Here is a 23,220-nt window from a genome sequence, read left to right as displayed (position 1 = left end):
CAAGCACCAAAGCCTGGTGAACTTTATACATGATAAATTCTGTGGACAGTATAAGAATTGCCTGCAACCAGTTAACTTGGAAGAATGAGAAGTGAGATTGAACTGTGAACCAAAGAACTTTTCTTAAATTTACACACACATTACATACACGTGTGCTTTGGAATTAGTAGGGAGTTAAGTTGGGTAGTTAGTAGTGTTAAGTTAAAGTTTGATTCTATTTTCATGTTTAAAGATAATTAAAAACAACTTTTGCTTAAATAACTACTTGTCTTGGTGAATTTCTATTGCTGCTGGGTTTTGGGGTCCTCTGGACTCATAACAGTATAATCTGTGGTAATAAATGAATGTACAAAATCCTCATCATGCCTCCAGTGTTTACAATTCAAAACAGTCCAGCATCCTTTGTTCTATTCTCCATAAACTTTAGGTCATCTGAAGTTTGCAACACACATCCTGATTTATCCATCATCCCTATGTTTGTGTGCTACACTAGCTCTTGGTTACGCAATGGCTTGAAGTTTGAATCGTCATTCTCATTTTCAAATCGCCTATGGTCTCATTGCTCCCAATCGATCCAATATTCTTTAGCTATATAACTCTCTAAAATATGTATGTTTCTTCAATGAGGCCTCTCAGGTATCTTTAAATGTAATTATTCTATCGCTGCCTGCCAAGGCACTCAGTTCTGTGATTCTCTTCAAAACCTCTCTACCTCCATCCCTCTTTTTGCTCATGTTTGAAATGACATCATTGATCAAACATTTGGACATCCAATATCTTATTACATCACTTGGTATCATTTTTTGTTCAATAATTTCCTTCTGAAGAACAGACATATTTGCCCCATTAATAGTGTAATATAAATGAAAATTGTTATTGTAGGAATTTGCTTCATAAATCACCAGTAGATTCATTTCATTTAACAATATCAACTTTTCTAGATTGAATTAATAGTCTCCAAAGACCAAATTATTTAGTATTTGCTAATGAGAAACATTTTAAAGTATTTATTTGGCACTTTGTTTCTGCTCTACCAGCTATATTAGAATTACTCTTCAGACTGAGGATAGGTTCAAGACTACAATGTAAAATAAATAGTTGGGATTCAAAATTCTCACCCACATATAATCTGTACAGCAATCTAATGCGCTGTGCAAAAATATATTGCTCATTCACTTCCAACAAATAAGCAAATGTCTGTATATTCAGATACTAAGTACCCTCCATCAGTTCAAAAAGAAGTCAGTCACAGGCCCTCTCTATCATTATACAGCCAAAAAAAATATTTTTTTTTTCAAAAGCATGAAATATAATGAAAAATTAACTTGTTGCTAAATCTGCAACACCTCAGAATTATTAAACCATAGTTCAGTAAGCAATTCCAATCACAATCCAGGCGAGGTTTAAATTATTGTCCTGTCTTGTCAACTAAAAGGAATTTAGTACATTCAAGCACAACTTTTGTTTATATCTTACTTTTAATTCAATAAAATGTTCCAGGGCCCTTGGGTGGAATGTAAACAAAACCTAAAAACCAAACCTCATAAGGCAATATCAGCAGATGACCAAGAGGTTGATCAAAGAAGCAGGTTTTAAGGAATATTTTAAAAATGAAGAGTGAGGAAAGTAAAAAAAAGCTGCAAACAAAATCAAAGTTATTCTAGGCTTCTGGGGGTGGTCATTTGAAGCCATGGATATCAATAATGGAGCATTTCAAATCAGTGATTATTCAGAACTGCAAGAGCAAGAGATCACAAAGGATAATAAAACTACAGAAGGATTAACTTGGATTTGAAAACACCCTCTAGAATTGCCATTGTCATATTGAGAGTCAACAAGCACTGATTAGTTTGATGAATGAGACTTGGGGGGACCACGTTCCACTGACCATTGACATCTCGACCATTGAGGTAATCAAGAGTATCAATTTCCTTGGAGTGTACTTGGTGGACAATCTCACCTGGTCCCTAACACCAGCTCCATTGCCAAGAAAGCCCAGCAGTGCCTCTACTTCCTGAGCAAGTTCATCTCCCACCCTCCATCCTCACTCCATTCTACAGAGGATGTACTGAGAGCATCCTGTGCAACTGCATCACTGCCTGGTTTGAAAGCTGTACCACAATGAACCAAAAGACCCTGCAGAGGATAGTGAAATCAGTGGAAAAGATCATCAGGGGCTCTCTTCCTACCATGAAGGTCATCTACACACTTGATACAGGCAAAGGCCAATAAACATTGTGAAGGACTCCACACACCTCCCATGTAAACTGTTCTCCCTTCTGGTATCTGTTACAAGGAACCATCGCACTTGGCCCTTGCATCCAGATTGGACAAGTTTCTTCCCGCAACTCATTAGGTTCCTGAATTCCCAGAACATATGAGGATAATGTATTGTGGTCTTACTATTTTAATATTTCAATGTGTTTAACTTCTATTCTAACACATTTATGTAAGTATGCTCCTTGGTCGAGGAAAAATGCTATCTTGTCTTTACCGTGCAAGCATGATATGTACGATAAATAAAGGTGACTTGACTTGGTTAGGATTCAAGTAAAAAAAAGGAATGTTTTTTCTCCCACCTTTCATATCATTATACAGGTGTACCCCTCTTTATGAAGGTAGACCATTCATAAACTGAAAATTCAAAAAGTGAAGACCCATTAACTACTATTGGAAGCAATTTTCATACAAACCCATTATAATTTCTTCGTATAAGTGAACAAGGCTTCTTCACATAAGCAAATTTTTTGTAATTCAAGTGTTCGAAAAGCGGGGTTTGCCTGTCTTCCAAATATTATTCTTCCAATCTTAAGAAAATGAATTGGTATTGAATTGTGTCTTTAAACCCGTAGATTGTTCTTTTTTTTTGATTCTGCATTTTTTTCAGTTGATCATTTATCAACTGAAGAATAAACTGGCAATAATCTAGAAATGACATTGGAATTTTATAATTGAAAGCATCAGATGATTATTTTGATGCTATAATCTTCTGGCAAGGTTATTTTTTAACTGTCCTTATGGAATTGTTGGTGATCGTGTCGTACCACTTCCTTTCCCTCCCGCTCCTCAACGCAACTGGGACCCTGGGATGAAATGTGCGTTATCAGCTGACATTATTTCTTACAAATACAGCAACTCAACCCGCGCTTCTTGGCAGCACAACTGCAACATCGGAGTTATTTTTCTCTCTCCCTCGTCGGCTTGTTGATCAATACGCCAGTGGCGTTAGCAACGGAGCATTTTTACCCACCTTGAGCCGTGTAACCAACAAAGGGTTTTGCTACCATCACTTAGCAACAGAGGGTCACAGTCTATAAATATCACAGGCAGCGGAGACTTGGTAAAGCGGCGTTGTAAGCAGCTCGATATACGAGAAGGGATGGAAAGGGAAGGGAAGGGAAAGAGGGGGAAGGGATGGAAAGGGAAGGGATGGGAAAGAAGGGGAAGGTATGGGTTGGGAAGGGAAGGGAAAGAGGGGGAAGGGAGGAAAGGGGAAGGGAAGGGAAAGAAGGGGAAGGGATGGGTTGGGAAGGGGAAAGGATGGGTTGGGAAGGGATGGGTTGGGAAGGGATGGGTTGGGAAGGGATGGGTTGGGAAGGGATGGGTTGGGAAGGGATGGGTTGGGAAGGGATGGAAAGGGAAGGGATGGAAAGGGAAGGGATGGAAAGGGAAGGGATGGAAAGGGAAGGGATGGAAAGGGTAGGGATGGAAAGGGAGGGGATGGAAAGGGAGGGGATGGAAAGGGAAGGGATGGAAAGGGAAGGGATGGAAAGGGAAGGGATGGAATGGGAAGGGATGGAATGGGAAGGGATGGAATGGGAAGGGATGGAAAGGGAAGGGATGGAAAGGGAAGGGATAGAAAGGGAAAGGATGGAAAGGGAAAGGATGGAAAGGGAAGGATGGAAAGGGAAGGATGGAAAGGGAAGGATGGAAAGGGAAGGATGGAAAGGGAAGGGAAAGAAGGGGAAGGGATGGGTTGGAAAGGGGAAGGGATGGGAAGGAAAGGGAAAGAAGGGGAAGGGATGGGTTGGGAAGGGGAAGGGATGGGTTGGGAAGGGGAAGGGATGAGTTGGGAAGGGGAAGGGATGGGTTGGGAAGGGGAAGGGATGGGTTGGGAAGGGGAAGGGATGGGTTGGGAAGGGGAAGGAATGGGAAGGAAGAGATGGGAAGGGAAAGAAGGAGAAGGGATGGGTTGGGAAGGGGAAGGGAAGGAAGGGTTGGGAAGGGAAGGAAGGGATGGGTTGGGAAGGGGAAAGGATGGGTTGGGAAAGGGAAGGGACAGAAAGGGAAGGGAAGGGAAAGAAGAAGGGAAAGGAGAAGGGATGGGTTGGGAAGGAAGGGATGGGTTAGGAAGGGGAAGGGAAGGAAGGGACAGAAAGGGAAGGGATGGATTGGGAAGGGGAAGAGATCGGTTGGGAAAGGGAAGGGACAGGGAAGGGAAGGGAAAGAAGGAGAAGGGAAAGGAGAAGGGATGTGTTGGGAAGGGGAAGGGATGGTTGGGAAGGAAGGGATGGGTTAGGAAGGGGAAGGGAAGGAGGGGACAGAAAGGGAAAGGAGAAGGGATGGGTTGGGAAGGGAAAGGGATGGGTTGGGAAGGGGAAGGGATGGGTTGGGAAGGGGAAGGGAAGGGAAGGGAAGGCTTGTGATGGGTCGGGAAGTGTAGGGAGACGGGTGTCAATGCAAGCAGAAACTCACAGTTGGGGTTGTGCCCCTGATGCCAGTGGAGCCCGGCATTCGCTCTGCTGTTGCCTGTGAGGTTCACGTGGTGGTAAGTCGAGCGAGCCATGAAGCTGGAGTTGCTGTTCCCCATGGTGGTCCTCTGTTCGTAGCGGCGGGGCTGCTGCACACACCGCGGCTGCTCCTGTCCTCTCTCAGCAGTTTAGATTTTTGCCGCCACTTGCGACCAATCGCATTCCATGACAAGGGCGCGGATCAACGGCGCAGCTCGAAAAATCACCACCCCCTTGGCACGGATACCTCTGCCCACTCATCAGGCAACAGTCAAGGCCAGAGCTCCGGCACAGCCCCGATTGGGCGCTTTGAAACTTCCCCGCGGGCTGCCGAGGCAGGGGGCGGACTTTCGCCACTACACCTTGGAGGCGGGATTTCGGCTCATTCAACCACTTCCCCACGACCGATCCGGAATGCATCGGCCGGGAAACGTGCACGATGCCCCTGATCTCATTCGAGACTCGGACACTTTGTTCATGTCAAATAGGGAAAGGATTGAAATCTATTTTAGAGATTGCCGAGCGTGTAAACAAAAATGCAACAGGCATGAAGTGAAACACGAAATGTAGCAAAAAACACATCAATGCAAATGATCCAGTCCAGTGGGTTCAAACGTGCTCCCGTTGACAATGAATGTCCAAGACTCAGGTGAGATACACGAGCAGATTCGGGGGGGTTAAAAAGCAGTATCACTCAAGCAGCCACAAACTTGTTCAATGCTTCGTGAAGTTTGAATTTGAAACTATAAAATGAATAATTAACAAACACAGCGACGAAATTATGCCTTCAAGAGCAACCTGCGGGTCTGCCAAAGCGCGCTGGGGAATGAATGGGAACGTGACAAACGCTGGAAGCCGCATCTGACCCGTCAGACAGGTATGTAAAGGAAATGAGTAACGTTATATTGCTATATTCGGACTCTGTCTGTCTGTCTGTCCCTCTGGAAATCGGTTCATTCCACAGCCTCAAATGCCCACTGTTTCTTCCCATTCACTGATACAGTAAAAGCCAATCCAAGTCTAACTCATCTTCCTTTGTGGGAACCGCTTAATCAGTGACGGGATGTGGACAAGGCAACGTTGGTTGGGCAGCGAACGCTTCTATCTCATGCCTATGTATCAGGTGTGTGTTTTACCTAAAGCCGCTGGTGTATAGAATCGTGTCTGGAATATTTTACAAGGGCTGCCCTGTGCAAGAAGGCGAAAACAAAATTAACATTTACTTTCATTGTCAGAAGACATAGGACATCACATACAACAACCCTGAGCTTCTTTATCCCGCGGGCGAGACACCACTTATTAGAAGTGCAGATTAAAATAAAAACCCACTGTACTCAATGTACAGATGTAAACAAATAAAGAGTTGCAAAACAATGCAATGCAAGAGAAAAACTCAATCAAATGCAAAAGCAAGAGACCTTAAATGAGTCCCAGATTGTAAAGAGACTGGCGGTGGAGGAGCAGTCTGGGCCTGAAATCTCTTGAATTTAGAAGAATGCAGGATAATTTAATTCTGATAGGTTTGGCATCTGGTAAAAATGCACAACCAGGGTTCCCCATCTATCTCTGAGAGGTCAGCCACAACAGGCCAAGATGAGAAGAAATGTCTTCACCAGAAGTGGTGAATCTTCATATTTCTCTAAGAAAGTTGGAGATGTTCAGTTACTGAGTCCATTCAGACAGAAGTGTTTTTTTTTTTCAGATGTTAAGAGAAAAGCAAGGCTATGGGGCTTAGGGGCTTGCAAAAATGGCATTGAGCTAACAAACCAGCCATTGTCTAATATAATGTCTTTGTAGGTGAAAGGGGCTGATAGCCTATTCTCAGCTCTATTACTAACATTTACTCACACAGAATCCAATGAAAGAGGTCCTCCAAGTGCGATGAAATTTACATTTCTCTGTGCATCAGAGTTCTGCAAAGCTTTTATTGTCCACCCTCCACTATGCACTAGTGGAGAGCACCACGTTCCTTGGAGTCCACCTAACTAATGGCCTATCATGGACAGATATCTCCTCAATTGCCAGGAAGGGGCAGCAATAAATGCATGTCCAGAGAAGACTGAAATGGTCAAGGCTACTGGCCACCATCATGTCAACCTTCTCCAGGAGCTACATGGAGAGTGTCCTGGCCAGCTGCCCCACAGTGTGGTGCAGTTGCTGCAGAATAATAGATCAGAGGTCAATCCACAGGACCATAAGAGTGGTGGAGAGGATTACTGGCATCTCCCTCCACCCCATCAATGGGATCTACTGGGACGGAAGAGGGCGTGCAGCATAATTGAGGGTCATGTCCACACCGCATTTTTCAGCTGCTCCTGTTGGGAAGAGATAAAGGAGTATCAGAGACAACACCACCAAGCGAAGAAACAGCTGAATGGCCACCATTTCAGGCTCTCATATTTACAAACCAATATTTATTTATTGTTATACATGAATACTTGTCCTGCATTGTTTATCTGTGTGTGTGTGATTTCTGCCTCTGTGTCTGCACGTTTTGCACTGAGGACAAGAGAACAGTGTTTCATCAGGCTGTACTTAATAGTCCAGGTGTCTGAACAGTAGACCAGTAATTTTACTACTATGGGACCATTCCCTCTTTGTATGTTCTGCATTTCTGGGAGCTTTATCAGGAAGGTGCTCATTTTTCCATGGTAAACTTTCACTCTTTTATTTATCCATAATCTATGTCTTACTTGAAATATTTGAAGATATGACTTCCACCCCATATTGAGGTAGACAAAGACATACAACTCTCAGAGGGAAAAAAATGGAAGGACTGGGAGTGTTGTTAAAGGTTGGGAGCGATGAAACCAAAAATGGTGGTTCTTTACATCTATGCATTAAATCCTTTTATCATTTCAAACAGTACAATAAAATCACTTTGATATTTCAAACTTCAATGGAGAGAAAAAACCCTTATAACTATGGTTTTATTCAAATTAATCTGCCTCCATCCTTTTATTAAGTTTTAATAAATTTTCTGAAAGGAAATTCTCCAACAAAAGTTCTGTGCATTGAAAGCATCGATCCTCATTTCTGTGCTGCATAGACAATTCTAGTTAATTGACAGTTTACAATAGCTGCCCTACCAGTTATATAAAGTCGTCTAGTTATCTGGTTCTCTCAAAAATGTGTTCACTGGTTCTTGCAGTTTCCTATTCATTGCAATAGTGCCTTTTTCTAATTTTACAGTGAACCCAGTGAGTTTAAAGTTGTTGTAAATTGAGCTTGTTGAGTTTCAGTTTGTAAATTTTATCGCTTCTAGTCATCCCTCCTCCCCTGATAGTTCTCCCTCCTTTCCCCCTCCACCAACTTAGCTATCCCTCCACCCTTGATCACTGCTTATCCCCTCCCTCCCTTCTCCACCTATCATTTCCTGCCTTGCCACCACTAACCCCCCCCCCCCCATTTTTTTTTCCAGATGCCTGCCAACATTCTTTCCTAACTTGATGAAAGGTCAACCCTGAAACATTGGTTATATATTTTTAACCATTGCTAAATAAAGGACACCGTTTGACTCGTTGAGTTTCTTCAGAATTTTGTATTTTTACTTCAACCACGGTATCTACAGATTTTTGTGATTTACTGATGTGAAGAAGAAATTGTTTTCCTTTGTTCTGTGCTATAATGAAACAGGTCTCAAACTCTATGGTTGCATCACCAGATGTGGCAAATTTTAAAACTACACTGCCTAGTGACTATGTACAGGTATTTTCATTAGAATGGTTATCGCCATTGCACCATCGAAAAATCATAAATCAAACCATTGTAAGTAGAGAAGCATATAAACACAAACACACACAGTATATTTAAAATTTATTAATCAGATTCAGAATTTATCATGAACATGTGTCACGAAGTTCCTTATTTTGCATCATCATTATAGGTGCAAAAATAGATATAAATTACATTTTTTAAATAAATAAATTAGTGCAAAAGAAGAGAAAACGAGAAAGTGTCTGTGGTTCATGGTCTATTCAGAAATCTGATGGCAGAGGAGAAGCAGCTGTTTAGGTCCTGTTTGACATTTGTCTTCAGGCTCCTGAACTTTCATCTTGAAGGTAGCAGTGTAAAGAGGGCATGGCCTGGGTGGTGAGGGCCCTTGAAGATAGAGGCTGCTTTCTTAAGACACCGCTTCTTGGAGATGTCCTCAAAGGAGTAAAGACTGATGCCCATGATGGCGCCAGCCAAGTTCACAACTTTCAGAAGTTTTTTTTTTCCCTATCCTGTTCATTGGCACCTCCAATGCCAGACATTGATGCAACCAAACTGACTGCTGTCCATGGTACACCTGTAGAAATTTTCAAGTCTTTGGTGATATTCCAAAGTCTCCTCAAACCCCTCATGAAGTATAGCTGCTAGAGAGCCTTTTTTGTGATTGCATTGGCATGGAGGTCCCAGGACAGATTCTCAGAAATGCTGACACCAGGGAACTTGAAGACCCCTTGAATCGATTGGTTCATGTTTTCCTCCTGAAAACTACAATCATCTCCTTAGTTTTGCTAAGGTTGAGTGCAAGTTATTGTTGTGACACCTCTCAACGAGCTGATCTATCTCCCTCCTGTTGGCTTCCTCTTTGCTGTTTGACCATATGGTCATCAGCGAATTTGTAGATGGCATTTTAATTGTGCTCAGCCACACCGTCATGGGTGCAGAGCAATTAGAGCAGTGGGCTAAGTGTGGTGAACTGCTGTGTTCCTGATTACCTGGTTCCGCCAAATTCTGTGACTGTACCTGTGGCCCCTCCCTCTTTTGACCCTGTATAAAGCCTCCGATACCTTGACCCTTCCCCAGAAAGCCCAGGTCACAGCACAGGATGAGGTCACTGTCTATTGTGACCAAAAGCCTGTAGATCAGTGACTCAGTCTCAGTTTTGAGTTATTTTCTGCACCTCACTAAGCATGAGTCTTTGAAGTATGCCTGTGTTGATCACAGTGAGGAGGAGATGCTGTTTCAAATTCATACAGACTGTGGCCTTCCAAAGGAAGTTGAGGATTCAGTTGCAGAGGTGGGTGCAGAGACCCAGGTTTTGGAGCTTGTTGACCAACACTGATGGGATGATGACATTCTATGGTTAGTAAGAGATTACTTAAGCTGATATACGAGTGGAACAAAAGGTTGAGAACCACTGGTTTATTTGCTAGATCGCACACAAAATGAACCTGTTCATTGTACCTCAATACATATGGCAATAAACTATATTTATACTAAATAGACTACAACACCAGATAGTACAGATTCTATCACCAATGTGTACATGTACAGATGATAGTGTAGGATGACTGTGATTGGCTGAGAGTGTAACCACACCTACTGGCAGGTCTTAAAGGATTGCTCCTAGCCAGACCAGGTCATTCTGGACTGGTTGACCTACTTGAGATATGCTCCAGTCTTTGTTTGGATCAATAAGTCTTTGGTTCTTTCGACACGCACTGCAGGGGGCAGTACTGCTGGAGCTCACCGGAATGCTACTCTGGTACCTCTAAAAAAAGAGAAAATAAACAAGAGGGGAATTTTAACTATTGGGGAATTTAACAGCGGCCACATATTAAATATAGGGAGGGCCGGTGTCATGGTCTGCCCCCCACCACCTGCTGGGCGCTGTTCTGGACATAAGGAGCCTGTTTCTTCCTCGACCAGTACACCCGTCCTCCTTCCTCATCCTACATTTGCTCTCAATTATACAACATGGCAGCCACCAAGGCCACGTCTCGCGAGACCACTTTATCGCCATGTATTTTGATGCACTGATCACCCCTGCCATAGGCACTATTTTGGGTAGATAAGTCCATGCCCCCTCCCCCTCCATGGCAGTTTCCCCAATGCCCCTCTATTAGATTTGTTCTGATGCCGACTCTGAATGCAGGATGTTGAGGTGGGGGATGGGGATGGGGTGGGGAGAAATACCACTAACAATATTAGGTTATTTGATGGTCTTTGGTGATCTCCAGCACCTAAAAAATAGCACTGTGCCCCTGTATAAGACTATTAAAGAAACAAAATTTTGAACCAATACAGTCTTTTGAATTCAACGTATATTTTGAATTTCAGAACTGAAGCCAAAAATTATGGAAGTGGCAAGTCAGGAAATAATTGAAAAGACCTTTCAATATTAAGGTAGTAGCTATGTTTTCAGATTGTGAGAGAGTTCAGGGATTGACAGTAATTGGTTTTCTAAAATTTCAAATTAATATTCTGAATGTGAGGAAATACAGATAAAATAAAAATATTTTTTAAATTAATTGAGCACTTTTTCCTCAGAGAATTTAGCTGTTATAACCTAGTGACAATATGTTGAACTTTGCATTCAAAATTCAATTCTAAGCACTTCAATGGAACAGAACTGTGGAGGCAGAATATAATACACTCTTTCCATTATATACAAGACCCACTTTGGCTCAAAAATATCCCCCAGGTTTTATATGCAAACTTGAAATTAGGGTGATAATGGTGACTAATCCCAACAGTGCATCACTGCCATCTATTGTTGGCGGCTGGTAGCAGGCTGTTGGTGGGGGAGCGGGATCAGTGTGGGGGCTGGCAGCCCACTATCAGTCCCCACACTGATCCACCAACCCACTCACCCCGCTACCAGTCCCCACACCTATCCCATCATCAGACTCCTCCCCAACTGCCCGCCAACAATCCCCACACTTATCCCACTGCTCAACTCCCCCATGCCTGCCCAACACCAGTCCCCATACTGATCCCACCACTCAACTCCCCCCGACAACCTGCCACCAGTCCCCACACTGATCCACCACCCCACGTCCCCCCGAATGCCTGCCACCAATCCCCACACTTATTCCACTGCTCAACTCCCCCATTCCCGCAGTGCGAGTGAGCAGGGCAGTGGGACCAGTGTGGGGACTGACTGGGCTGCCCAAAGAGAGCAGGACAGCAGGCCACTAGGAGAAAGCAGGGCAGTAGGACCAGTGCTGGGAACCAAAAGCAACAGTTTGTTTTCCTGTTTTGCATATTTTGTTCAATTTTATTTTCTGCTGTACTGCAGCTACATGTTTCAATAACATTAAATGCTTACTTCTAAATACACTAAAGAAAAATCTTAATATTCCCTGCTGAAATGGGGGTGGTCTTATATGCCCATGGGCCTTGTATTCCATCAAATACAGTAGTTATTTGGTCCTGCTGACTGGGAATGCATTAACTCTATTTTCTTCAAACTTAAATGTTAGTTGTGTCATTTTGGAGCTGAGAATAAAGTTAACTGTAGAAAAAAAAGGGGGATTATTGCCTAGCAGAATGACAGGGATAAGAGGTCACGCAGGAATGATAATAATTTAAATTTCTAACTTGTGTAGATGCATTGTGAACCCCAATTTAAATCTTTGATATTGAGTGCAACTGCCCCTTTCTTATTGGCCTGCTGAACCAGGATGGACCAGCTCACTTTATTTTCTGAGCTCATGTCATAAAATCTCCTGTAAAATATCCAGATTTGACAGCTATTAAGCAGAAGTCAAAAAATTTCCTCCACAGTTTATCCCAATTCAATAACAATACATGTTACACCAGAAATTCTGTCCTTTTTGTATGATAGCCCTGCAATAAAATGCGAATGGTAAGGGAGGTATAAATTCATTGATTTTTAACAGGTTAGCCTGGATTCCCCACTGAGAATCACTAATGAGGTGATGCTCGCACTCACTTGAGCCTTGATGTGGAGCATCCATCTTCCTGGCTCTCAACACAAAATACACGAAAATTATTCAATATTCAAGATTGCTTTATTGTCATGTAATAAAAACAGTGCAATATTGCACAGAATTTGTTTTCTTCTGTCTGAAGGCTGAGATTCACCATTGGCAGAAATTGCCTGAAGTGCCCCTTACAGTCAACGAAAGAAGCAAAAAAGTCACCTCAGAGACAGCGAGTGCCCATGGATTTGCCTCCAGCACTGCCGCAGACCCGCAGCAACTCAGAATCCAATCCAAGCCATCAGCAGCCCGAACTCAAGATGTGAAGCTTTGTCACGATCGGGAAACCTTCAGCTCCCTTGGGACCCTCTCACCTCCTGGTTCCAATACCAGTTACTCCTTCAGCCAGTCTCAAGTCAGTCTCCAGCAATTCACTGCCTGGTGTGAATCCCTCGACTGTAGTCACCAGCAGCCTGCACAAACTCCTCGTCTCAATTCACCAACAGCCCACTATCTGTGTGTTCTTCAGCCTCAGAGCCCTTCACTGGTCCACAGCTGTGGTCACTTTCCTGTGGATCATCTCCTCTGCTTCTTCTCAACAGAGGGTGGTCTCCCCATTTTCTGCTGCCCTTGACCAGAAGTGGGTCTGCTCTGCGATTCAATCATGTGCTGATCCTTATAACTCAGACCCACTCCCCATAACCCTTGATGCCATGACTAATCAAATACCTGTCAATTTCTGTCTTAAATACACTCAATGACCTAACTGTAGCAACAAGTTCCACAGACTCATGACCCTCTAGCTAAATAAATTTCTTTGCATTTCTATTTTAAATTGATGCCTTTTATCCTAAAATTGTGGTCTTGTCCAAGACTCCCCTACCATGGGAATCAACTTTGTCACATCTACTCTGTCCAGGCCTTTCAACATTCAAAATGTCTCTATGGGGATCCCCCCCCCCACCCCACCCTCATCCTTCTGTACTCCAACAAGCACAGTCCAAGGGCCAACAAACATTCCTCATAAGCTATCCCTTTCATTCCAGGTATTATTCTCGTAAATCTTCTCAGAAACCTCTCCAATGCTAGCACATCCTTTCTCAAATAAGGCTCCCAAAACTGTACACTGTACCCCAAGTGTGGTCTCACCCACACCCTATAGAGTCTCAACATTACATCCCTATCCTTGTATGCTATTCCTCTAGAAATGAATGCCAACATTGCATTCGCCTTCTTAACTGCCGACCCAACCTGAAAGTCCCTTTGTACCTCCAAATTTGAACTTTCTCCCCAATAATGGTCTGCCCATCTATTTCTTGTACCAAAGTGCATGATTGTACACTTCCCAACAACTGCCATCTCTTTGCCCATTCTCTTAATCTTTCCAAGTCTCTATGCAACTTTTCTGTGTCCTAGCTCTACCACCTATTTTGGTGTCATCTGCCAATTTAGCCACAAAGGTTCCATAATCGAATTCCATAATCCAAATAATTTATATGCAACATAAAAAGAAGTGGCCCCAGCACTGACCCCTGTGGAACAGGCAACCAACCTGAATAGGATCCCATTATACCCACTCTCTGTTTCCTGCCCATTAACCAATGCTCTACCCATGCTAGTATCCTCCTGTAATTCCATGTGCTCTCATCTTGTTAAGCAGCCTCATATGTGGCACCTTGTCAAAGGCCTTCTGAAATTCCAAATACACAACATCCACTGCTTCTCCCATCTGACCTGTTTGTTATCACCTCAAAAAAAATCGTAATTGGTTTGTCAGGCATGATTTTTCTTTAAGGAAATTATGCTGACTTGAACCTATCTGGTGATCTTCGTCTTGGTATTCTGTAACCTTATCTTTGAATGGATTCAAACATCTTCCCAACCACCAATGTCAGACTAATAGGTCTATAGCAGGAGTCATTCATCTGGCCCTTCGAGCCTGCTCCCACATTCAGTGAGATCACAGCTGATCTAGCCGTGGACCCAGCTCTCCCTCTTCCCCAGAACCCTTAATTCCCCTACGATGCAAAAATCTAGCTTCGTGTATCTTAAATATATTTAATGAGGCAGTCTCTACTGCTTCCTTGGGCAGAAATAACTCAAGATTTTAAAAAAATATTTGGTATGTATATGTGTACATTAAAAAAAATTTTTTAAACTAATACAAATTAGCAGTTTAAAAGCTGCATACATGAATACTATGACATACATGCATTTTTAAAATATTTATATTAAATGTCACAAAATATGCATTTAAACATAAAAACATATGTAATATTTTTTCATGTCTTGTGGCTCTCAAACATCGGACGTTTATCACAAATGGGCTCTTATGTTAAGCAAGTTTGGCCACCCCCTGGTCTATAGTTTCCTTTCTGCTGCCTCCTTCTCAAATAGTAGAATGACATTCGCAATTCTCCAATCCTCTGGAACCATGACAGAATCCACTGAATCCCTGAAGATCATTACCAATGCCTCCACAATCTCTGCAGCAACTTCCTTCAGAACTTGAGGATGCATTCCATCCAGTCCAGGAGACTTATCTACCCTTAGACCATTTAGCTTCCCAAGTACCTTCTCTCTCGTGATCTTGACAGCACTAACTTTACTTCCCAGAAGCCCTTGAGAGTTCCTCTGCCATGTCCTTGTCTCCCATTACAAACACTCCAGCGTCATTTTCTAATGGTCTTATGAGAATCCTCTGATATTATTTTCTAACCTTACATAATTTCTCTTTTCCTTCCTAACTACCTTCTTAGTTGCCTTCTCTAATTTTCAGTCCTCTGCTTCCTCAAAATCTGCAAACCTTCGTAGCTGCTGCCAATCATAGGCTCTGCCATCTTGGGCACAGACCCCACGGTGGTACAATTTTTAAATAAAACCACCACCGGCTCCATCCACCGGCTGTTTAAAGTCTTTACAGAGCTAATGGAAGTCAGACTGGCTCGTTGGACCCTGCTGGAGCAAATAATTAAATGAATGATAAGAAATCATTTTTAAAAGTGAACTAAAATCACTTGGAAATAATGAAACAGCATTAAACTAAAAGAAGAGAATTGTGAGGAAATAACTACTAATCTGCATGATTCCCATTGATATCAATGGAGACTTGAATCCACATCACATCATGAAACCAACATATTCTACTCTCTGAAATTGTCAATAAATCCTGAATTTCTGTGCCACTAAGTATACACATGGAAATCCAGGGCACATTTCAGTTTTCATGGTTCAATGCCAGTAATTCTAACCAGCTAAAGTCACCACCAACCTGACCAGTGTTCCATTTTATGCAAATTTGCAATGTGTGATACCAATCATAATCCAGCTTCAATTCAAAATATTCAGAAAATGGAGACGATCGAACAAGATAAACTCCAGCAAATCGTAAAAAGTTCAAATGTTAAAATCTGTTTTCTCTAACTTTGAGTTGCACTATTAGTAAAATATTCCTCCTGGGGCTATATTTGAAGTCAAGTACCAGCAGATTCGTGCAATAAAACCATGACTTACATGTGGAGTGCTTCTTGTCACTTAACATCAAAAATGTGAAAATGTATTCCAGCTAAAGTGAAACAATTGAATCCAGGTTGGAGCAATATTTATGGAGTATTACTTATTTTTAAAATAAGTTTTGAAGAGAGTATATTCATTTAATAAGGAATTCATAATAGATATTGCTACCATTTGTTTGTTCGGTGGAATGATGTGAAAATAAGACGACTATTAAATTCACTTAAAATTACATTGCAGAGAAAGGTTTGGGGAGAAAATCTTTACTGCTACAATAGGAAAGAAGCCTGCACTTGAAAAGTTTGGCTAAAAGACACATTCTAATTTTTCAGACAGAGTTCAGGAACCTAGATTCTGTGGCACAAATGATCAGGTCCAGTTACATTATCTAGAACCATAAAAGCATGTGTGTAAAGATTTCCCAACTAGCACATGGGGTTAAAGCTCAAGAACAGACCATTCAGCCCATCTAGCAGAGATAGCAGGGTGTAAAAGTGCAGTGCAGACAAATGTTGCTGATGACCCCTCCAATAAGCATTAAGCCACATGCTAATGAAGCATCCAATGAGGCCAAAACATGTTGGATATACCTCATGGAGGAAACACAACAGAGAAAGGCAAGACTAGTCCTCTTAACTTTAATACTCTGCCTGGAATAAAAGCAAAACAATTATTGGTTTTTGCCCTACAATGTGGGCCAGTATTTTCATGTGAATTGTAAACTACTTTGACCATTTAAACAGGTTGTTGGTTCAAAGTGACTTTATGCTGACCTTGATGGTACATGATGTATCTGAAATAGTAGCTGCAAGTGTCAAGGTGTGCCTTTTCCTGTATCTTGTGGTTAATCCACTGCCAGGGTGGATTAAATTGTTGGCCAGCTCAAAGTAGGAGATGGATTGTGGTGAGACAGCTGCATCGTTACAGCCCCTACAGCTCAAAAATCAAAGGCATTAATGGATGAAGGAAAGGAGGAATGTGACAGGAAGAATTAGGTAAGAGTTTACTGAGATCATTTTAGTCCTCCCACATTGTGGAGCATGCTAGGGGTAATTAACACTGCTGGTAGCATAATGTGCAAGTCGCACCAACTTTAGGTGCGACCTGCAACAAGTCAAATGGGTGTGAGTTATCACACATTACAGCCTGGCACATGGTTTCCAGTGTGATCCAATTTGTTCTCCCTAAGTTTTTAAATAGAAGAAAAAAGACAGATGATTGAAACCAATGGAAATTTGAGTATTGAAAAGTGCAAGGGAAAAAGAAAGGAACTTCAAAATCATTGCCGTTGTTCACTTTGGTTGCAGCTACAATTAATTTAAATTCTTTCATACTGAGGCTGATTTAAATCAAATGAAAATTTAGTACTGCTCTAGATTATGCAACTTGGCTGCACTAGTTTTAAATTAAATCAATTATGCATAAAGTGAATGGAATTGATTTACTTGCCTGTGCTTGAAATAATTTACTTATCTAATACTCATTTATGCTATAAGCAATTCAAGACTTCCTGCTGCATTCCTCAGATACCCACAGAGACCCCTCTCAAAGGACCCAGTAGTTTTAATGGACTTGGCCCAATTTTAAGTTTGACAAACAGCAAGGCACATCAATGGAACAAGACTAATAAATGATCAAGTAAAATATTGTAACTGGGCTGAAAATATCAATGTCATTGTTGATGAGCAACTCACCAGCTTGCAGCATGTGTTCCCACACTTTTTAAAGGTATATAGTATCTCTTAAAAATGTAGAAGGTTTTCAGGTTCATCTGAAAGGATAAAAAGAGACAAATCACAGCTGCACTGATGGTCACTTGCAGGAGTAGGCCACCCTTTCCCTCATGCGCTCCCTCGACTGAAATAACTGAAGTAGAAATACTTGCACACATCAGTTTTAAATGACCACCTCTTTATCCTGTAACCATATCTTCTGGTTCAAGAAGAACATCTGAACATCTGCCCTGTAAAGCCCACTTAGGATTTCCAATATTTCAATAAGATTGCCCCTCATTCTTCTAAATTGCAAATGTGATCTCTAGTAAATTTGAAGTGAATTTGTTCTAGAAACCATTCAATACTAATATATCCTTTCTTAATTAGGGGAACAAAACTGTGCAGAAAACTGCCTCACAAAAACTCTGGGCAATTGCAATATCTCTTCTCTAACTCCAAGTCCCTTGTAAATAAAGTTATACCTGAAATTTAAAACTAAGAATCAGTCTCCTTACAAAAAGTTTCAATTCATTAATGAGCAAACTGCAAACTTAATTTTAAATTTCTGTTGTAAATTTTTTTTGAAGAATGGGTTACTTGAGCCAATTATCATGTATTGTGTGACCTATGGGTAGTACCCCATAATTAAGGACTCTTTTGTTCTGTAGAAAATCACTGTGGAACTTTTAAGTTACTTTTTAATTTTCTAATGTGAAGAAATACTTTAAAGAATAAGAAATGAGAGAGGGGGCGCCTTTCCTATCACTCTCCCAGCTAAGGTTTACTTCAGCAGCCATTTCATCTATTGTGAGCTTACTTCTAGCCGTCTCCAGTATGAAAAAAAGAGACTAGGTGTGCCAGAGGCTACTCGCGCAGAGTAAATTAGACTTGAGGGCAATCAACCTCATGAAATTACTAGTGATCGCCCTTCATACCATGGAAGCATACTCGGCGAATGGCGCAGGGTCCGCACAGGGGCCGCCATATTGGGACTCAGGTCCACAGGCCAGCAGCCGGCTTGCTCATTTGATCAGCTAACCTGCTACAGCTGCAGTCTCCCAGGAGCACCTGAAGTGCTACTTTTGTGGTTAACGAAAGCATCCCCGAAAACGCTGCCCATTGAAAAATGTTACTTGCTCAAAGTGCAGAAAAAAAGGGGCACTAAGCAAAGGTATGTCGATCACAGTTGACTGCCAGTTCCAGCGCCACAGTGTACGCAGCATGGGAGCCACCATCTTGGACATCGCCAAATTCTGGGGATAGTTACACTGCCACTCCCAGACCATGAGTCAACACAATAAAGTTGCCTGGCCTCAAAGTCCCACTCAACCAAGATCTGCAGCTACACCAGTGTGACGCTGACTGTGTGGGGCATGACTTAGAGAAACTTTAAACTCTTCATCATGTCACTGCTCCACACACTGAAAGTGCCACCTTAAGAATGTTACAATGCAATATGACAGTTCCTCCCCACCGCACGGTTGGAAAACCACAATTCGTCAGCACTCCCCCACTGCTCACCCTTCTCTGCTGGCCCAACTGACACGTGATCTCTCCACCCTCCATGTCAATCCCCCACCACTGTTCTGAATGCCTGAGTATGGATTTCAAGGGCCCCCTTCCCTCCACCAACCACAATATGTATTTCCTCACATTCATCAATGAGTATATACATTTCCCCTTTTCCATCCCTTGCAGAGTCATGGCCATCACCACAGTCATCAGGGCACTACACAACTTATTCACTCTATTCGGGCACCTGTCATATTTTCACAGCGGGGGTCCTTGTTCATGAGCAAAAAGCTGCACCAATACCTGCTGGCCAGAGGTACCGCCACCAGTAGAACCACTAGTTATAGCCCCCAAGGGAATGGCCAGGTAGAGAGGGAGAACGCCACTATATGGAAGACCATCCTCCTTGCTCTTAGGTCTAGGGGTCTGCCTGTTTCTCATTGGTAGGAGGTCCTTCCAGAGGTGCTCCACATATGTACTGCCACCACTGCTACCCCTCACAAATGAATTTTCCCCTTCCCCATGGCCAGTCCTACTATGGAAGCACGAGGAGCCATAAAACCATTCCACTGGTCAAAAGGTCCAGCTCCTCCATGCATACCCCCCAATATGCGTAAGTAGCCTATATAGATGGCTATGAGGAAACTATCTCTATCCAGGACCACGCATGTATTTGAGGAGCATACCCACCAAATATCCTCCACTCCCATGGATACACTACAAACCATAGGCACTCGAGCCCCACCCCACCATGCCCCCAGCAAGAGGTCCAGGAAGAATGAATGGTGCCAGCCACAGCAGAGGAAATGACTCTCCGCCAGTCACAACAGAAGACCAGGCCACTGGACAGACTTAACCTCTAATACTTTTGTGACCCACGTCACCCTGCCAGACCAGAAAAAGGGTGAATGTGGTGAACTGTTGTACACTCTGTAATCTGGCTCCGCCCCATCCTGTGGCTGGACCCATGGCTTCACCCTCTTGACCCTGTATAAAGGTTCCAACATCATCACCCCTCCCCAGAAAGCCTGGGTCACAGCACAGGGTGACCTTCATTATAAATAAAAGCCTACAGTTCCACAACTTTAGTCTTTTGGGTTATTGAAGGCACTTCACATATGCAGGAGGATCAGCTGTTAATGGTGTTCGCTGCCACATTAACTGATGATGTCCTGCCTGTGGGGAGCTGAGGATAACAAGTAGCCAATATTCTCACACACACTTAGCACCACAACCACTGATAATTTCTTTCCTTTCTTGGGTGTTCCAAGTAAAGCTAGAACACATTTTGACCAGATCATAAAAGTTATTTCAAGAGGGCTCATTGGATAAATGAAGCATTTAAACCAATGATGAGGAGAAATGATGGATTCTAATAAAAGGAGACCGAGAAACCAAAGAGACTTTATGTGGAATTTCCAGAGAATATGCTCAAATATTGATCGATTGTATGGAGAATGGGGATGAGAAGCCAAAAATTGGAGAATTAACTTGTGCTACAATACATCCCCAATGCTTGCAGTGCAAATCCAAAGTCAGAGTTTGATTGTCCATTCCCTCATTCAGAAATGGATGATTTGAACAAAGGGGCAATATATATTGCAGCTCAATGCTTTGAAGAGTGGCTAAGTTGCTACTTATGTGTAGAGACAGCCTGCAGGTTGACGGGCTGGTGCAGGTTCCAGAGAGTGGATCGCAGTAGCAATGGATACGAGTCAACATCTCCTGTAAGCCTTGCAGCACGATCAATGACCATTCACAGACACGAAGTAAAGGTCAAAGGCTTTATTGATCTAAAGATCCAAACATGCCTCAGCGTGCTGCTGGCTCAAGTCCAAGAGCAGGAATGAGGAAGGAAACTAGGACTCTCGGCCTTCATTAGGGGTCTTAAGGGGGAGGAACTACCAGTTCAGCAGGCAGGCCAGCCTGCCCAGCTCAGCAGGGAATGTGCCCACAATACCACAGGCCTCTTTTTTTCATTTACTTCTTTAGCAGCCTGTAATGCTCCATTTAAAAACAATGGATCAAAGTTCTGAAGCAAATACTCTGCCTTTTCGTACAATCAAACTGCAACTGAAGGTCTGCGGCTGCATGTAAACTCAGTTTGCATTTCACAAAGCCTCTTGTCTCTTTTAGATGAAGCAGATAACAAATAATGTTAACACCATATTTCACACAATGATAATATTTTAATGGACTTGGACTTGGTCCTATTATTGAGCAAGAAACAGACCTGCATGATAATTTAACTAATTGATGCCACTTTTGCCTATACTTTATGCTGGATAATCTTGATGCATTTTATCAAAGCAAGCATATGCCTGCATTCTCAGTTAGAAATTATAAACTTCCACTGCTTGCTTAAATTGAAAGTCCATACAGGAGGTGTTATTGAGGTGGTATAGATAGGAATTAGCCAAAATAAAGGGGAGAATAAGAAATAGAGAGAGTTTTCAGCCTGTTCACCACAATTAGAAAGGAATGGCAATTGGCCTAGTTCTGCCCCAACAAACATGATTGGGTTGATGTTTGGTTAACAGAACCAAGGTTCTGGCTCTTTGGAATGTGAAAACAGGAAAATGAGGTGGTATCTTTGCAGATGAAGACCTTTTCACACGGATCATTTAACATTGATGATTCTATAATCTCAGAGCAGAGGAATGAGATTGGAAATGCCTGGTCAGTTGTTTTCACACAGTGAAGAGATGCAAGGTCTAGTGCAAGGGCCAGTGCCCAGAATGGCAAAAACTCTGTGTGCAATAGAAGCACCATCTTATGGGACTTACATTTACATACAAACTTTTTGGTATTTCCCCCTCAATACACAGAGGATAAGAGAAGGCAAATTGGGTTGGGGTCTCATGTGCTGGGCAAGGTTTGTATGTGGTGCAAGGAGTAGTTGTGGTGCTGAGCCCATGGATGGAAAAAGGGAGGGGCAGAAATGGAGCGAAGATCATGGGGTGAAACGTGGGGGTGGGAAGACTGCAGGGTGCAGCAGTGAGATGAGATGTAGAGGAGGTGGTATGCTGATCAGGATCAGAAAGGAAACTGGAGAGGGGGCAAGGAGGAGTTCAAGGAAGGAGACATTGAAAAGATGGAGAAATAAAGAAAAGATAGAGTGAGGAGTGGGAGCGGACCTGGGAGTGATGAGTATATCTGAAGGGGCTGGAGTTCAATTGTGAAGCACCTCTAATTTGCGAAGATACCAAATTCATAATTTCCATTCGCAATTCCCTGCTCTCAATGTATTTTTATCTTCCTGCGCTTAATAGACCACAGAACATCTAGTGAAGGAGATTTACATCTCAGTGATAACAGATTACTCTTCACGTGCATCAAGACTTCCAGAAGGAAGCGTTGTGAGGATAACCATTGAAGATGTTAAAAAAAACAGGAACTTACCTGAAGGAAGAATCCTCACTGCTGGATTATCAGACAATGGCCCAAATAGGAACAGGTCCTTCATTATGCTGCAGCAAGTACGAGCTCTCTGATGAAGACCTCAGTCAGCCTTTGATGCCTCTACCTTTTGTAATCAATCCTCAGTGAAAATTCTTAAAAGTAGCATTAAACATGTGCTGGACATCAAATGGGTAACTTCATTAATTGAGTGTTCTCAATGGTTCTGCATGCATATTCATGAGAACAGCACAACCATTTACAGGTGCAAAATAATCACCAATTATGCTAAGCAATTGGATTGCTAGTAAAATTCTGCTGTATTGTGTATAAAAATGCACAACACAAAAGAAATTTAAGACCAAGGTTCTTTTTGTGTGACTATAGTTTCTCCAAAAGAATCTGGAAACAAAAGTCCATTGTTGATTTTCCAAGGCAATATTTGGGAAAACTAGTGGAATGTACATGAAGAAACATGGAGTTACCAAGTCTAAAACTAGGTTTCTTCTTGTGTAAATGTCAATGTGTTTGAACAACTGAGTGGGTGGATGTAATTTAATTAATGATTCACATGAAGGTTCACCAACCCCTAACACAATCTAAAAAAACTTTGGTATTTACAACTCAGAAAGCAAGTTAAATCAACTCCGAGGCAGCTGAGACGTAACTCTATAAAGTATTAGAACAGCAATG

General features: G+C 42.4%; 1 protein-coding gene and 2 long non-coding RNA genes across 4 annotated transcripts in view; 2 read left to right on the top strand and 1 right to left on the bottom strand.

Moving 5' to 3' along the window:
• neurl1b (neuralized E3 ubiquitin protein ligase 1B) overlaps positions 1-17,616 on the bottom strand; it is a 350,433-nt gene extending 332,817 nt beyond the window's left edge. The window contains exon 1 of one of the 2 annotated variants that reach the window (XM_069898786.1): positions 17,596-17,616. In XM_069898786.1, the coding sequence (XP_069754887.1) occupies positions 17,596-17,608 (13 nt within the window). In that variant the 5' untranslated portion in view covers positions 17,609-17,616. Of the gene's footprint in view, positions 1-4,695; positions 4,914-17,595 lie in introns of those variants that run through there. The other variant, XM_069898784.1, reaches the window with a different exon arrangement.
• LOC138743422 (uncharacterized) lies at positions 4,641-8,255 on the top strand. The gene is made up of 2 exons (XR_011344872.1): positions 4,641-5,607; positions 8,152-8,255. It is a non-coding gene; the product is annotated as an uncharacterized lncRNA (long non-coding RNA).
• LOC138743421 (uncharacterized) lies at positions 9,534-22,718 on the top strand. The gene is made up of 3 exons (XR_011344871.1): positions 9,534-9,803; positions 10,782-10,847; positions 22,401-22,718. It is a non-coding gene; the product is annotated as an uncharacterized lncRNA (long non-coding RNA).
• The last annotated feature ends 502 nt before the right edge of the window (positions 22,719-23,220 follow it).

The sequence above is a fragment of the Narcine bancroftii genome, chromosome 9 (assembly GCF_036971445.1).
Source record: "Narcine bancroftii isolate sNarBan1 chromosome 9, sNarBan1.hap1, whole genome shotgun sequence".
Lineage (NCBI taxonomy): Eukaryota > Metazoa > Chordata > Chondrichthyes > Torpediniformes > Narcinidae > Narcine > Narcine bancroftii.
Note: the sequence above shows the minus strand (reverse complement) of the source record. Positions and strands in the feature narration are given on the sequence as shown.